Source organism: Ctenocephalides felis, unplaced genomic scaffold (assembly GCF_003426905.1).
Source record: "Ctenocephalides felis isolate EL2017-DRISC unplaced genomic scaffold, ASM342690v1 CF-g0.4_SCAFFOLD_01604, whole genome shotgun sequence".
NCBI lineage: Eukaryota > Metazoa > Arthropoda > Insecta > Siphonaptera > Pulicidae > Ctenocephalides > Ctenocephalides felis.
Genome location: NW_020537758.1, coordinates 42,478 through 60,172, shown reverse-complemented (window position 1 = coordinate 60,172; position 17,695 = coordinate 42,478). Strand labels below are relative to the sequence as shown.

General features: G+C 32.6%; 1 protein-coding gene across 2 annotated transcripts in view; it reads left to right on the top strand.

Annotated features, from left to right (window-relative positions):
* Nucleotides 1-22: 22 nt before the first annotated feature.
* LOC113373282 (cohesin subunit SA-2-like) overlaps nucleotides 23-17,695 on the top strand; it is a 39,191-nt gene continuing 21,518 nt past the window's right edge. For both annotated transcript variants that reach the window (XM_026613588.1, XM_026613587.1), the window contains exons 1-8: nucleotides 23-128; nucleotides 1,790-1,966; nucleotides 2,350-2,545; nucleotides 3,793-3,992; nucleotides 4,727-4,850; nucleotides 5,174-5,352; nucleotides 6,703-6,898; nucleotides 6,988-7,194. In XM_026613588.1, the coding sequence (XP_026469373.1) occupies nucleotides 6,755-6,898; nucleotides 6,988-7,194 (351 nt within the window). In that variant the 5' untranslated portion in view covers nucleotides 23-128; nucleotides 1,790-1,966; nucleotides 2,350-2,545; ... (2 more) ...; nucleotides 5,174-5,352; nucleotides 6,703-6,754. The remainder of the gene's footprint in view (nucleotides 129-1,789; nucleotides 1,967-2,349; nucleotides 2,546-3,792; nucleotides 3,993-4,726; nucleotides 4,851-5,173; nucleotides 5,353-6,702; nucleotides 6,899-6,987; nucleotides 7,195-17,695) is intronic.

Sequence of the window (17,695 nt, the reverse complement as noted above, 5' to 3'; positions counted from 1 at the left end):
CACGAGGCTGGGATTCTGTTTGCGGTTGGACAAAGTGGTAGCCCGAATGTGCCTCCAGATCGCTTACCGTTTTTAGAAATATTAACCAAGTTTTCAGCAAAGCTTGACGAAGAGGATAGATCTTCTGTGTGAGTAATAAATATTTACTGTAATACTGGGTAAAATGTACATTTTAATAAGTTGATCTCTGTATAGAAGAGGAGATCCCTTACATTTTTCGTTTTGTCTTAAGGGGGTATTCTACTGTAGAATTTTGAAAAAATCGATTTTTTTTTCATATTTTCAAAGTTGAGTTATTCAAAAATATGTCATTAAAAGGATTTTTCAAAATTACTATTATTTCCTGTGTTATAGCCGTTTTAGTGACGTGGCCTCGGTTCGGGTCCGACCGAATCTCAAAACTTTGAACGCGTTTTTCTTGGAACTACTTTTTTCGAGCTGGCGGTAAGGATATCTCGAGTTCTAATGAACCGATTTACTTCAAATTTGGAGAGGATCTTCTCTATACATCGCTTCAACGCATAGACCTTTCCCAAAACTATAACTTTTCATTTAGTATTTTTAAAAAATTCGGAATTGTTAAAAAAAACATGAAAAAAAAAATTTTTTTTCAAACTGCCGCCATTCAAACAAAAATTTCTTTTTTAACTTATCCAAGGTTCATACGATAGCGGCATCTGTAATAATTAATAATCCATCTATTTTTTATGTTTCGGATCACCAGGAGGATTGGAATCATGCACGCCAGGACACCCTCTTTTTTTTTTGAGCCCCCACTTCGACTGCTCATAACTTTGTGAATTCTAATTTTTTTTCTTTAATAATTTTTTTTTATGTAATAATAAAATATCAATAAACAAATGATAAAAAAATCGATAGTAAAAATATTGATTCCTTTATACAGCGCTTCAAAAACCGGGCAAAATTCATGCTTCTACAGTAGAATCAGGACCGGATTTAGAAATTTGGCGCCCTGGGGCGCTGACAAAAATGCCGCCCCATCCCTAAATTTTTATTTAAAATAGTTTATATATCATTTTTCTAAAATTAAAATAACTATTTGATTGCAGAAAATTTATTACGCATTACATAGTGTTCATAGTCGTGCTTGGCATAAATTGCTGAAACTTCCCGTACCAAGAATTAAAATTAAAAAAAAAAAATTTAAAGCGATCGGCCTGCTTTAGCTGCGTAAAGAAGCAGAATGACAGATAAATAATTTTACAGAACCCATAAAAATGTAAACAAAATTTATATTATTAAAATATCTGATAATTTGATGTGCATATGGCTAATGATCATTCTTGACCGCCAAATGTTTCTCTTTCAAATTTTTTTATTGGATCACTGAAACCGCTAGACCTGCCTCCCACAAATTTAATCAGTTCTCCATTTTGTCTATATATGTAAATTTATTTTAATGATATTGGACGTTTAGTTTCTCAAAAAATGAATTATTATTTTTGGCATTTTGGCCCGTACTTCCGAAACAGTTCCGAAAACAACCCGTCTTGGCCAATAACTAATCACTACCACCAATCATTGTAATAAATCCACTCGGAATTTAACACTTTTAATCACTCATAAATTAATTTATATTTTATTGATTAAGTCGATTATTTAAACATATAGGGAAGTTCATGTAGCTTGCCTCGATGCAAAATACCAAACCAACTAGTTGAAATCGGTTCAGCTTCACATACTCATTCCCAAACTTGTTCTCAAACGATTCAGATTGACTTGTCGCATGCATTGACTTGTTATCTATTTTATTTAAAACTATTTTCAGATGATCGTCGGCAATTGGATATGCCTGTACCTCCGAGACAGGTACAAGGCGTTGGCGGCCCTGGTATTACTTTTAGTAAACGCCAGCGGCTACAACGGCGTACAAGTGACCGCCCAAATGATGCAAACCTTTGAGCATTTTGCACTGGCAAATTACATAGAAGGAGGTTTTGTAGAGGTATAATAGATAATGCAATATATCACAATGTACTATCGAAGTGAAACTTCTTAGGCGACTTTGAACAAGGTTGCTTTCAATGCGTTCAATGGGTTCAATGCAAAGTGAGCTAATAATAATGATTGTTTTAGAATGCCATAGATTAGGAATGTTGAAGATTGTTTCAGATTTTTTTAGAATGTAAAATGTTTTTCGAATGTTATGGATTATTTCATAATTTTTAGAATATTTATTAGAACATTGTAGACTATCTGAAAGTGTTGCATACTCTTTGAAGGTCTTGCAGACTGCCCAAAGGCATTGCAATCTCATTTTCACATTACGAAGTTTCACTTCTTTTGCAGAGTATCACTTCTATTATTTTTATTGTTTTTTTTTTGTAGGAAGATGAAGGATTTTCTTCTCTACTCTCCAAAAATAAAAAACTTACTGTTGATTTTTGCCAGTTCTTCCAAAGTATTATAAAGACGGGTGGAGACATAATTTATGATGTTTTTTTTATGAAAAATCTGACCTCAATCTTAAAACATTTGTCTAGATTGGGTCAGAAAAATATAAGATATACAACGACATTGGCAGGTAAATTGTACTTGTGAGAATGATTTTATACGTAGACTCTCCTATGGGTTTTTAGATATTTTTAGCCATCTATATATTTTACACATTTCTAGACAATTTCAAAAATATGTAGCCATTTGTAGATATTTTTCTTAAATTTTTGTACATTTTTAACCCTTGCCAGTAGGCGACATATACATTTATGTATATATATCTAGACATTTTTGTACATATTAAAAATTTTTAAGTTACATTTAACCCTCCGTCGGTCGGATATTTTTTCACTTTCGAACGGTCGGAAAGGTCTGGCTGGACCACCATTCATTTTACATGCATTTATATGGGATAAATGAGTTTTTGGTGTCTTATATATTAACGATTATTAGTAGTAAATATTTATAGTTTAGATTTTTTCTTTTTACGGTAAGTCTTTTGCATGTGTTGAGCTTGCTTATAATAAAAATATTACATACATATTATATTATATAAAAAAATCAAGAAATATAAAAAAATCGTTGCTTTTTTTGTTAATTTTTCTGTTTTATATCAATGAAAAACAATATTTATTCTTTTTCTGCGTCTTTGAAATGAATGTGAAATTCAAAAGAAAACGAAATGAGGTGCGTCGTCTTTGAAATGAGCTGTAAAACTCGAAGTGAAAATATAATTTCACTACAGGTTTGGCAAAAAAAAAAAATTCGAACGCAGTACGGTAGAAAAATTGTTGATAATGTGTGCATTACTCATCCGATTTTCAGTGTTTGCGATTACCAATAAGTTTGGTAGGTTTTTAAGGAACTTTCGTCATGAAAATAGTAACATTCATGCTACAACACATAGCAAAGAATATATACAACGCTGTTTGAATAGAAAATACCATGAAAAGAAGATAAAATACTGGTTTACATAAATCAAAAAGCGTATATTTCATACAAAATGTATGGGTGGTCTAGACAGACCTTTCCGACCGTTCGAAGTATAAAAAAGTGAATATCCTTATAATTATCCTTCTGTACAATTTTTCGTCCTGATTTTTTTATTGATCGACAGCTAATGAAATTTTAGGAAAAGTCAAGAAATTTCGAGTCGATAGGATTACTAGAAGTATTTTTTTTTTGTTAATTGAAGTCGAAAAAAGTCTGGCCGGACCACGCCGACCGACGGAGGGTTAAACATCACTAGACATTAAAAATTAATACATTGGCAAAAGAGTTGAAAAAATATTTTAAAATTACCATTTGATTAACTGATTTTTTATATCTATTCAGGCTGGTCGATCAATACAGAGTTCAGACCTGAATCGGTGGTCGGAGCTGATTCAGGTCGAAGAAGCGAAGGAGACGACGAGGCGTGATCTGAGCCGCTTGGCATTCCTTCAATCTGAAAAAAATAAATTAAATAAAAAGTATAGGGAACTTGAATTGTGCATCAACTCCCTATACAGGCATTTAATTTATAAACGCATCAAGTAAGATATTTTGACATTTATGGGCCAATTCTTCTTGGATAACACAGCTAAGTTTTGTTTGTAGACTCCTGCTTTAACATATCATGTCTTAAATAAGCATATGTTCAGGATTATGTATTCTTGGAGCACGTCGTGTAGGAGGCACTCTTTTTCGATTGAATTGAATGGGTCGTCCTATTCAGTTTTTTCCTTTTCTTTTCATGATCGTTCTCAGTCGAGTCTTTTATGGACTTATCTTTTCCAATCACCTGTCTCCTGCGCACCACATTTTAAAACTCTCCAAATAGTAATAGTAAATAATAATAGTAAAGAGCTATGCTCTGGACAAAACATTTTTTTTTATCAATATCATCCACAAGTCGAGACTTGGTTGGTTCTCACTAGTGTTCTCAACTTCGCAAACTCCACCTTGGCGCTTGCGATCTTTGTCCTTATCTTTCTCGTGCTCCAATTTTTGATTTTCTACTGTTATCTTCAGAGTATCATCTCGTTTGATACTCTCATCAGTCATCACTTCCAATTTGTTGATGTTGATTTCCGTTCCATATCTTCTACCCATTTCGACGATTCTGTCCATCATGTTTTGCAGCTCGGTTTGGTTTTCTGATATTACCACTAGATCAATCATTTTGCCATATAAAACAAAATGTCACCAGGAATAGCTGTTATACCTACCATAATTCCTTGAACCGCATAAGTTAAAGAATATTTTTTAAACATCAGTTTATTTACAGAGATATCGCACCTGTCACAAGACGTGTCAGCATACGAGAATTGGGCCGCTCGTTAAGAAAGCACCCAGGACTATTCTTACACGAATCGACTTTGCGGCTTTTTGCATTTTTCCTCTATGACAAGGTATATATATATATATATAATATATATATATATATATATATATATATATATATATATAATAAATAAATGGTAGTCTTTCATCCATGCTTCCTGATCCTGCACTTCGGTTTTCAGTACCCTGTATTTTCTCTTTACCAATCCCTTCAGCCCTTCTATTTTACCATCCACGACGTCGTGCAGGAGGCACTCTTTAGAACAGAACGGGTCCAATCCAGTTTCCTTCCTTCTTCAAGATTCTTGAAAAGGCCGATCTTGAAATGTCAAGAGAACATAAAAATCTTCTCAGGCAGTTACTAATAATGATTTTTTCTATATCTTCACAGGCTGCATCAGTACGGGCAAGCGCTTTAAAAGCCTTGCTCCCGTTGTATGAGGACGTAAAATTAGCCAACAAATTAAAATTGTTCAGTCACAAATACCAACAAAGAATTCTTCGATTCTCTTGGGACAAGAGCCAATGTAATCAAGTGATTGCAATAAAGCTCGTCACAGCAGTGTTCAGGTGAGAGTTGAGAATAAAAATGTTCACTTAATAGACAAATGTATGAAACTTTTGATGGTGATAACCCAGTAAACACCCAACGGTAGTAGCAATCTTATATTACAGCTGTTCAAAAAATAATAGTATATTGCCAGCGATAAAGTAAAAAAAATACAAGCAATAAATGAATTGTATGTTAATTCTAATTGAAGAGTGAAGTTGCGAAAACAATATTTGTTTAGGCGTTGTTTGACATAATCCACTGTCTCAACAAATATTATAGAAGTTATTAATCAGCAATTTATTAATCTTCATTTCTCTATGTCATATTTGAAGTATGACTTTAATTACATGATTGTTTTTAAATATTTTAAATATTTTTAACTTCCCGTAGGGTAAGTTATTGTAATGGGCCGAAAATCGGAATTGAAAATTTTTACATTTCTCGACGTTTTGAAGGTTTCTGAACGTTTTGGCATACCTCAGAAAAAATTGATGTGTGTGTGTGTGTGTGTGTGTATGTATGTGTGGATACAAATTTCCAGTCACGTTTTAGGGCGCACGGATCAACCGATTTAAATGGTTCAAAAAACATTCGATTCCTATTGATAAGGAAAAGAGCTGATTAGTTTTTGGCAAAGGCAGGTCCAGCCGTTTTGGAGATACGGACCAAAGAGTGCAGAAAATAGAAATCGAATTTTTGAGAGAACGGAGTATCCGATTTGAATGATCTAAAAAACATTCAATTAGTAATGATTGGGAGAAGTGTTTATTAGTTTTTGGCAAAAACAGGCCCAGCCATTTCGAAGATACGAAGCTAAATATGTAAAAAATGGCAGTTTTTGAGAGAACTAAGCGTCCGATTTAAATGATTCAAAGAACTTTCTGCTTGTCTTAATAAAATAATTGATATTGGAAAAAAAAATTTTGTTCCATTTTTTTTTTTTTTTTTAGTTTTTTGTATAAAATATTTCAGATTTTATTTTATTATTTTATATTAGACAATGATACAATATTTATAATAATCTTCTTGAAAACATTCAGTATTCAACGGGAAGTTCCAGCAATTTGCCTTAAGGCACGATGCCATAATTGCCTCAAGACAGAATTCCACTTACCGCTAGTTAATGCTATTATTAAATATATAATTTTTTATAATTTTTTATTATATAAATGTGTATACGTATAATGGTTGACGCTATGGGATGAAGCCCCTTTCTGGGGTATTGCAATGACTGCCGCTTATTATATTTTAGCATTTCCCCATTACGAAAGGTGTACTTCAACTTCTTAACCCGACTTCTACGAATGTCCTGTAATTACCTGTTAAAACTGATATAGCTAATTAATTATCCATTTTTGTCCATTCAGGTCCTATCCGTACCTATTCACTACGAAGGACTTGAACACTGTTTCAAGTTTAATGTTCTCTCCGAACCGAAAGATTGCGGTGGCAGCAGGAACATTTTTTTATAATGTCTTTGTAATATTGGATCAAGATTCAAATGGGGCCGGATTTGGGGTTCGATGGTTCAGGCATGTGACAACTTCGATCATTGAATTGAAAGTAAGTAAAATATGTATATATGATAGTCATGTGGATGTCGTATAAATAATTTTTTTGAATCTTTATTCTTTATTTTTATTATTTTTCAGGGATTAAATTCTATTTCTTATCTAGTGTTTGCCCTAGTTGCAAACACTGAGATAATGAAAGACTGGGATTCAATGATCCACATTTTAATTCGAGAACATGATGAACCTTTGACCCCAATCCCCCAACCCCAGGAAATTTTAATAGAAATTATGTTCTGGTGTGCTGCAAGTCTTTCAAGTACTGGTGAGAGAGGAACAGATAACATGGTAATATTGCATTGCAATAATGCATATATAAAACTGAGGTAACTTGACCTATTTTAATGTACTGACTTTAAGAGGGCGGACAGATAAGCATTTTCCAGAAATGATCTCAAGTAGCAATATTCGCAGCGAATCCGAATATGGTCGATAATTACAAGTACTGGACTCTACTTAATTGATATGCAGCTGCTCTCCTGGTCAATTAAATAAACAAAACGCTCTTGGTCCCCAGACAATTTGATTTTTTTTGGATTTTTGGACGGTGTATGAACTCATGACCAATGGAATAGTTTTGTGGGAATCAGTTTGTCGCTTTTAGTACTACACATCTGTTTCCTTGATGTGATATTATAGCATGATAGTCGTCAAACGTTTAAGGCAATAATTTATAAGTCCAATTAGAAGTACAACATTAACTAAATCTAAACCGATCAAGTAAAAGTACCCTGCCCTGGTTTTAATGTCAGTACATGCAAATGGGTTAAACTATCCAGTTGTTTCTTCTTCTAGTGTGTTGATTATATGTTTAAACATTATTTTTTATTTCTAAATTTAATTACTTTTCATATTTACAGGTCCCAAGTATAAAACAAAACAAAATGAAAAAAGACAAATCAAATATGACCAAATATCTAATGCCGGTGATGGCGACTCTGTTGGCTCGCTTCAAAAGCAATGTCAATTGTATTATCCATTTGATAAAAATTCCTCAATATTTTGACTTTGATAATACAATTGACATGGAAGATCTGGTTAGTATTTTAATATTTGTGCCTATGAATACCTATAAGGATTACTTGTCTTTGTGCTTGAATTGCCACCAGCAGGAGTATATATTTTAAGCAGAAATTTTAATTGCATATGGGAATGTTGATGCATCTTGCATTTGTTGTAGTTTTTCTAACTTTTTAATATATACTTACTAGTTTTAATCTAGTGTTTTATGTTTACAGCATTTAAGGAATTTATTGGGCGCTCTGCAAGCCATCGCCCAGGATTCTGCAGATGCGACAGTGCTGGACAACTGCAGCAATACTTTGCATTGCCTTTCTAGAAGGGCAAGAAGTATTGCTGCAGATTGCGATGCCGCCATTAAGACCATCGTAGACAAATGCGCATTCGTATATATGGAGCCAATTCTTACATGGCTAAGTATTGTGAATGGGGTACGAATTACATTTTTGTTATGTGTAGAAAGTTGTCAAACAATTCATCTCTTGATCAGAAATAATTTTTCTTTCTAGCAAATGGATCCAAAATATGCCAAGGAAGAAGATTTTCCTGAGATTTTAAATTCCCTAAAAAAAATCTACATTTTCCAATATTTATATAATGTAAATTATTTAAATATATGGGAAGATTTTTTAGGGAATTTAAAGTCTTCAGGAATGGCGTTATTGAAAGGAATCTCCCTATCGAAGTATGTTAATTAGATCAAAGATTAAACATAACTAATTTAACTAATTCATACTCCTATCAAAATATCTTTTAGGGATCGATATACTGCCTGCTTTCTTACGGCGCTTATTTATCTTGGGCATTGATCGAAGTGAAAAAAATCGATTTAAATAATATGGTCGTTAATGCTATCGGTTGTATGGAACAAGCCGATATGTTAAAGTTAAATTAAAAAATTACATTGAAATTTGCAAAGACATTGTACAAAATGTCTCTCATAACGATCTCCAACAAGCTGTAAGTTGATTTGAAAAATTCAAAATTTTAAAGTAATACTAATTGTAAGGCGAATTTCAATATTGTTTTAAACTATACATGAACTACTTGCCTACCTTTCCACCTGTCTCCAACTTCAACCTTCTACTTGTGAACAGTTTTACCTTGCTGCCTGTTTACTGTCCAACCTGTTAACCTGTTAACCTGTTAACCTGTCTACTTGTCCATCTGATTGCCTGTCTATGTATCCACCTGCTCACCTACAAGTCTACTTGAAAACCAATTTACCTCTATCAGTCTGTTCATCAATGGGAATCGAATGCTTTTTGAAAAATTCAAATCGAATAATCGGTGCTCCGGGGTTGTCCGCCAAAAATAGTATCCTTATTAAATTGTATTATCAATGAGGTTCATAAATAGTAGATTGGGCAATGATTTTTATTTTGTTCATAATTTTAACCATTTCTAGTAAAAATATTGATTGAAGTAACGCTTACTATGTCCAATCCAAGCCTAATCAAAAATGTATGGGAAAGCGTCATGTTAGGTTTGGACGACATGGCAAGCACTCGCGATTTTTGAACAATTACAACCTATTTTGGTTTTATCGAAGTTGCTGAAATATTTTTTGTACTTTTAATAAATTAATTTCTAACGTTTTAGGCCTTGTTTGCAATATGTACATTAGCCGCAAATTTCAATGTAGAACTGGCCGACCATAAGAACCCGATTCTACACGACTTGGTTTTAAAACTAAGCTCGGATGACGTTATGTTAATCAATAAGTATGCAGAAGAATATGTTTTCTTAAAACATTGGACAGGTAATAATTAGAATAAAATTAATTTAAATATTTCTTATTGAAGTGGAGCTTCTAATGCAAGTGCCAACAAGAAATGTTGAATAGAAAGAGACACAGAGCGAAAATTGTCTGAAGATGGTATAGATTATATAAAAATTTTGTAAATTGTCTGAAGATTTGTAATATATTTCTTTACTGGGAAAGTTTTTGAACATATTTTAATAGTTGGTTGTTTGATATCTGCTGTGATGCATGTTGATACACTTTTAAGCTTCAATTATAAATTGAAATGCCAAATGGAATTTTTCACTCGAAGATGCATCTAACACAACTCAACAATCACATTTATGTTTAGATTTTTGTTTATATGCATAACACAGTTTGTGTAAAAGAAAAGTTAATATGACTTTACTAGAAGACTTTTGTAATTATGTTATCGTTATTAATTATCTCATTGTAGAAAGGCACGAAGAAGATGAGAGCCCAAAGAAAAATTTTATTAGAAGATTTTGTAATTAATTATGTTATTATCTTATTGCAGGAACACACGAAGAAGATCAAGTCCAAATAAAGAAACGTCGTGAAGTCTTGGAGCGTTTTTGCAAACTTATTGAATTTGGTATCATACCAGTTACCAGCGCGTCCTTTGTTTTGATGTATTATGTGAAGGTAAGGTTATAACAGTTATTCATTGCATATTGAAACTTCTTTCTATTTCACTTTGTAATTTACTGACTAGCTAACATCCTAATAATTGCCCATCGAAGTCTCCAAAATCTTTCTGAAAGAAAGGCTTAAAAATTCAAAAGAAAACTATTAAGGTCCAAGAGAATAAAGATCTTGCCATGTGAAGTATTCTATAGCTTTGCTATTCCCAAACCTGAAGGATTACCTTAGAATCCATAATTTGCCCTCAAAAACACCTGCATTTGACTTGACCATGGATTTAGTAGCTTTATGAACAAAACAGTGGATGTATTACGAGGACCTAGGATAATTAGTTAAAACAATGTAATACTATTAAATAGTAGTTTGCCTGAAGGCAGGTCCATGGCCTGAGAGCACCACAAATCAATGATTCCCCTTTCCTTCTTTTTGTTTATTATTCACATCACCGCTTTATGCATTTTCCTTACCATACTTATTAGTATATTGTGTATAAGTGTTGTGTGTAAGAAAATAGATCAATTTAATTCAACACTATTGTATTTTGCAGTGTGAAAAATGCTATGGAGATATCATAAAGAAAATGGTCGCCACGATGTGCAGCCTCAGCAGGACAAATTGCACCACGGTCATGTTCCTGACTTTGAAGGAAAATTATTTGCAGGTGGAAAGTTCATGTGCTGGCGATGTGGTTAATAAAACTATCGAAGGATTTGTGCAGCTAAAGGTATTTATTCTGTGTAATGTGTGTAATTTATGAAACGAACTAGTGGTGCATGGCATCGTGCCTTTAGGCAAATTGCTCGAACTTTCCGTACCGTAATGAAATATTCGAGAAATTTTAAACGTTTTCAAATATTTAATTATTACAAATACTGTAACTTTCATTATTTTTGCTATCTTGTTATATCTGAGCAGATCAAATGTAAATCATAAATCAATTTATCTCCAGAACATTAACAATCGTCATTTCATTTCGAATTCAATTTCAAAAAAATTGCCTAATTGGCACAAAATTGAAAAAGTGCTCCCGTATAGTCACATTCTTCTGTGCATTTGCAAATAATTCTGTGCGACATTTTCACTTATACTGTGCTTAGTTTGGCGGCATTTTCACATTTTTCAATAGGTTTCGTTTTCACAACATTGGAAATGTGCTCCAATACATAAACAGTCTAAACGCACTTGTGTAAACATTTGTACCAGAGTGGCGCTTAGACTGTGCTTAGACTGGGTCATTTTTTCAATTTTTATAATCCAAAATTACAAAAATATTTTATGAAAAATAAAAAAAGATGTAATATTTGTTTATCTCCAAAAGCAATTGTTTTGTCAATACAAGCAGAAAGTTTTTTATATCATTCAAATCGGACGCTTCTTAGTTCACTCAAAAAATGCTATTTTTTGCACGTTTAGCTTTGTATCTCCGAAATGGCGGGACCTGTCTTTGCCAAAAACGAATCACCTCTTTTCCCAATCATTACAAATTGAATGTTTTTTAGATCATTCAAATCGGATACTCCGTTCTCTCAAAAACTCGATTTCTATTTTCTGCACTCTTTGCTCCGTATCTCCGTAACGGCTGGACCTGCCTTTGCCAAAAACTAATCAGCACATCTCCCTATTAATAGGGATCGAATGTTTTTAAACCATTCAAATCGGTTGATCCGTGCGCCCGAAAACGTGGACGAAATAATGCGGACATATAAAACACACACACACCTACACACACATCAAAATTTTCTGAGAAATGCCAAAATGTTCAGAAACCTTCAAAACCTCTAAAAATGCAAAAAAAATTATTTTCGATTTTTCAGAATTGAAGAACTTGATTTATATTCATATTTACTAATCTCTGGAAACATTTTTTTTTAATATTTATCTATGGTAACTCCAAACGTTCAACTTCTGGAGGTCCAATTAGAAGTATAATTTATTGTTTACTCCAATTCACTTTTTTTTTTTTTAACTTCCCGTAGGGCAAGTTATAGTAATCGCAAAAAAATCTAAAATGAACATTTTTATATTCTTTACGTTGCAAAACCTTCTGAACATTTTGGCATACCTTAGAAAAAATTAATGTATGTGTGTGTATGTATGTGTGTGTGTGCGTGTGTGCGTGTATGCGGATACAAATTTTCGTCGACGATTTCGGGAACACGGATGAAGCGATTTGAATAATTGAAAAAACATTCGATTCGTATTGATAAGGAGACGTGCGGATTAGTTTTTGGCGAAGGCAGGTCTAGCCGTTCCGAAAATATAGGGCAAAATGTTCCAAAAATGGTAACTCAGTTTTTAAGAGAACGGAGCGTCCAATGTTAACAATTCAAAAAACGTCTTACTTGTATTGATAAGATGAAGAACTGCAAGAATTTTCATGAAGGCAGGTCAAGCGGTTTCGGAGATCTAATGAAAAAAGTAAAAAAATGCCATTTGGCGGTCAAAAATGATCATGAGACATATGCACATCAAATTATCAGATATTTTATATAGATTTTAACAATAAGTTTAAATTTTGTTTGCATTCCTATGGGTTCCGTATCAATGTTTATCCGTTAGACGGCGGCGCGACGCTTACGCGCTTCGATATTTCGTATCTATGCAATTAAAGCAGTACGATTGCTTTGAAAAAAAGTTCAAAACTTCCAAAATATGTCAAAATAAAGAAAACATTTTTTTTTCAAAAAACAATTTTTTTAAAAAAAGTAATTCTCTGTCAAATTTATAGTTTCTCAAAAATCTAATTTTTTCGAAGTAATGTTTTTTTCAAAAATGTTAATCGTTTTTTAAATAAAAATAATTTTTAGTACGGGAAGTTCCAGCAATTTGCCTTAATGCACGATGCCATGCGCCCCACTTGTTGGTTTTTGTATTCGTAAATAGTACTTTGCCAATTTTTACCACCTTTCGCAAAACCTCACAGGTTGGAACCGACGTATTGATTTTATTTTATTCTTTTTGAAGTAAAACTTCTTTAGGCGCGACTAGGGTATAATAAATCCGTCGTTGTATGCGTACCGATATCAACAAGGAAATCGACATAGATAAATAAACATTTTAAAGTTACATCGTAGCACAAATCTTGATTTAATGAAAAATGCCAGTATCGGAAGAATATTTTACCTTGTTTTTTGAAAATATTAAAACAAATTATACATTTGTTTCTTGATAAGAAATTATTTCTATATTATTCGTAGTTTCTATAAATCTTTGTAGTTATTAAAATGGAAAATATTTTTAGGCAAGGCAGATATTACAACTGTTCAAAGAATAATAGTATATCGCCAGCAAAAAAGTAAAAAAATACAAGCCGTAAATGATTGTATGTTAATTTTAATTACATGAAGTTCTTCAAACACAATTATTAAATGATGAGTGAGTGAAGTTGCAAAAACAATATTTGTTTAGGCGTTGTTTAACAGAATCCACTGTGTGAACGATAATATCATAGAATTTATTAATCAGCAATTACTTCATTTCTCTAATGAAGAACCGACAAACCGATCATGTCATATTTGAAGTATGACTTGAATTACATTATCGTTTTCAAATATTATACATATTTTTAATGCCATTATAGATATATAGATGTATAATGGCCGACACTAATAAATGTGTGCATCACTAGTGTTACCATATTACTGATAAACATTATTCAAAATTGTTATACGATGTATTTATTTTTGCTTAAATGCCATCTTGTACAATAGCAAATAAGTTTTACTTCACTTTTTTTTATTTCACTCAGACTTTGGCCGCACATCTAGCCAAGTTCTTGGGCACAAACAAACTGAAAAATCGACAAGCAGTAGCAAAGCTGCACGAGGCTGGGATTCTGTTTGCGGTTGAACAAAGTGGTAGCCCGAATGTGCCTCCACATCGCTTACCGTTTTTAGAAATATTAACCAAGTTTTCAGCAAAGCTTGAAGAAGAGGATAGATCTTCTGTGTGAGTAATAAATATTTACTGTAATACCTGGGTAAAATGTACATTTTAATAAGTGTGATCTCTGTATAGAAGAGGAGATCCCTTACATTTTTCGTTTTGTCTTAAGGGGGTATTCTACTGTAGAATTTTGAAAAAATCGATTTTTTTTTTCATATTTTCAAAGTTGAGTTATTCAAAAATATGTCATTAAAAGGATTTTTCAAAATTACTATTACAGTAGAACTTCAATTATCCGAATTAATGGGGACCGGGACCCATTCGGATAATCAAATATTCGGATAATCGGAGTTTTTTTTTTAAATTGCCATTGGAGAGAAAAAAAGTAACGTTTTGATATTGCACTATTTTTTTATTGAATTAAATGAAAGAAACATGACATTTTCACATGTTTTAAATATAAATAAAATGTACTTAAACGAGTTAAAAAAAAAATGTACAAGTTTAGAAATAAAAATCATTGTTTTGTAAACATCTCCGTCAAATCAAAACAAACAATGTGCCTACACTGGCTTTGCTGATGGAAGAATAATAGCGCACTTAAACTTTTTTTTGGACAATTTTTTTTTCTGAAAGTGATTCGGATAATCGGCGATTCGGATAGTCGGAGTTCGGATAATTGGAGTTCTACTGTATTTCCTGAGTTATAGCCGTTTTAGTGACGTGGCCTCGGTTCGGGTCCGACCGAGTCTCAAAACTTTGAACGCGTTTTTCTCGGAACTACTTTTTTCGAGCTGGCGGTAAGGATATCTCGAGTTCTAATGAACCAGATTTACTTCAAATCTGGAGAGGATCTTCTCTATGCATCGCTTTATCGCATAGACCTTTCCCAAAACTATAACTTTTCATTTAGTATTTTTAAAAAAATCGGAATTGTTAAAAAAAAAACATGAAAAAAAATTTTTTTTTTCAAACTGCCGCACTTGAGCACTTAAATACAAAGCACATAAATGCTCAAGTTCGTTCGTGTTCAATTATTTGTAATAAATCCACTCGGAATTTAACACTTTTAATCACTCATAAATTAATTTATATTTTATTGATTAAGTCGATTATTTAAACATATAGGGAAGTTCATGTAGCTTGCCTCGATGCAAAATACCAAACCAACTAGTTGAAATCGGTTCAGCTTCACATACTCATTCCCAAACGATTCAGATTGACTTGTCGCATGCATTGACTTGTTATCTATTTTATTTAAAACTATTTTCAGATGATCGTCGGCAATTGGATATGCCTGTACCTCCGAGACAGGTACAAGGCGTTGGCGGCCCTGGTATTACTTTTAGTAAACGCCAGCGGCTACAACGGCGTACAAGTGACCGCCCAAATGATGCAAACCTTTGAGCATTTTGCACTGGCAAATTACATAGAAGGAGGTTTTGTAGAGGTATAATAGATAATGCAATATATCACAATGTACTATCGAAGTGAAACTTCTTAGGCGACTTTGAACAAGGTTGCTTTCAATGCGTTCAATGGGTTCAATGCAAAGTGAGCTAATAATAATGATTGTTTTAGAATGCCATAGATTAGGAATGTTGAAGATTGTTTCAGATTTTTTTAGAATGTAAAATGTTTTTCGAATGTTATGGATTATTTCATAATTTTTAGAATATTTATTAGAACATTGTAGACTATCTGAAAGTGTTGCATACTCTTTGAAGGTCTTGCAGACTGCCCAAAAGCATTGCAATCTCATTTTCACATTACGAAGTTTCACTTCTTTTGCAGAGTATCACTTCTATTATTTTTATTGTTTTTTTTTTTTTGTAGGAAGATGAAGGATTTTCTTCTCTACTCTCCAAAAATAAAAAACTTACTGTTGATTTTTGCCAATTCTTCAAAAGTATGATAAAGACGGGTGGAGAAATGATTTATGATGGTTTTTTTTTTATAAAAAATCTGACCTCAATCTTAAAACATTTGTCTAGATTGGGTCAGAAAAATATAAGATATACAACGACATTGGCAGGTAAATTGTATTCGTGAGAATGATTTTTATACGTAGATTCTCCTATGGGTTTTTAGATATTTTTAGACATCTATATATTTTACACATTTCTAGACAATTTCAAAAATATGTAGCCATTTGTAGATATTTTTTTTTAATTTTTGTACATTTTTAACCCTTGCCAGTAGGCGACATATACATTTATGTATATATATCTAGACATTTTTGTACATATTAAAAATTTTTAAGTTACATTTAACCCTCCGTCGGTCGGATATTTTTTCACCTTCGAACGGTCGGAAAGGTCTGGCTGGACCACCATTTATTTTACATACATTTATTGGGATAAATGAGTTTTTGGTGTCTTATATATTAACGATTATTAGTAGTAAATATTTATAGTTTAGATTTTTTCTTTTTACGGTAAGTCTTTTGCATGTGTTGAGCTTGCTTATAATAAAAATATTACATATTATATTATATAAAAAAATCAAGAAATATAAAAAAATCGTTGCTTTTTTTTGTTAATTTTTCTGTTTTATATCAATGAAAAACAATATTTATTCTTTTTCTGCGCCTTTGAAATGAATGTGAAATTCAAAAGAAAACGAAATGAGGTGCGTCGTCTTTGAAATGAGCTGTAAAACTCGAAGTGAAAATATAATTTCACTACAGGTTTGGCAAAAAAAAAAAAATTTCGAACGCAGTACGGGTAGAAAAATTGTTGATAATGTGTGCATTACTCATCCGATTTTCAGTGTTTGCGATTACCAATAAGTTTGGTAGGTTTTCAAGGAACTCTCATCATGAAAATACTAAACATTCATGTTACAACACATAGCAAAGAATATATACAACGCAGTTTGAATAGAAAATACCATGAAAAAAGACAAAATACTGGTTTACATATATCAAAAAGCGTATATTTCATACAAAATGTATGGGTGGTCTAGACAGACCTTTCCGACCGTTCGAAGTATAAAAAAGTTATTATCCTTATAATTATCCTTCTGTACAGTTTTTCGTCCTGATTTTTTTATTGATCGACAGCTAATGAAATTTTAGGAAAAGTCAAGAAATTTCGGTCGATACGATTACTAGAAGTATTTTTTTTTTTTTTTTGTTAATTGAAGTCGAAAAAAGTCTGGCCGGACCACGCCGACCGACGGAGGGTTAAACATCACTAGACATTAAAAATTAATACATTGGCAAAAGAGTTGAAAAAATATTTTAAAATTACCATTTGATTAACTGATTTTTTATCTCAAGAGTTGGCAGGATTACTGGAACAAGCGGCTTCAGACATGAATCGGTGGTCGGAGCTAATTCGGGCCGAAGAAGCGAAGGAGACGACGAGGCGTGATCTGAGCCGCTTGGCATTCCTTCAATCTGAAAAAAATAAATTAAATGAAAAGTATAGGGAACTTGGATTGTGCATCGACTCCCTATACAGACATTTA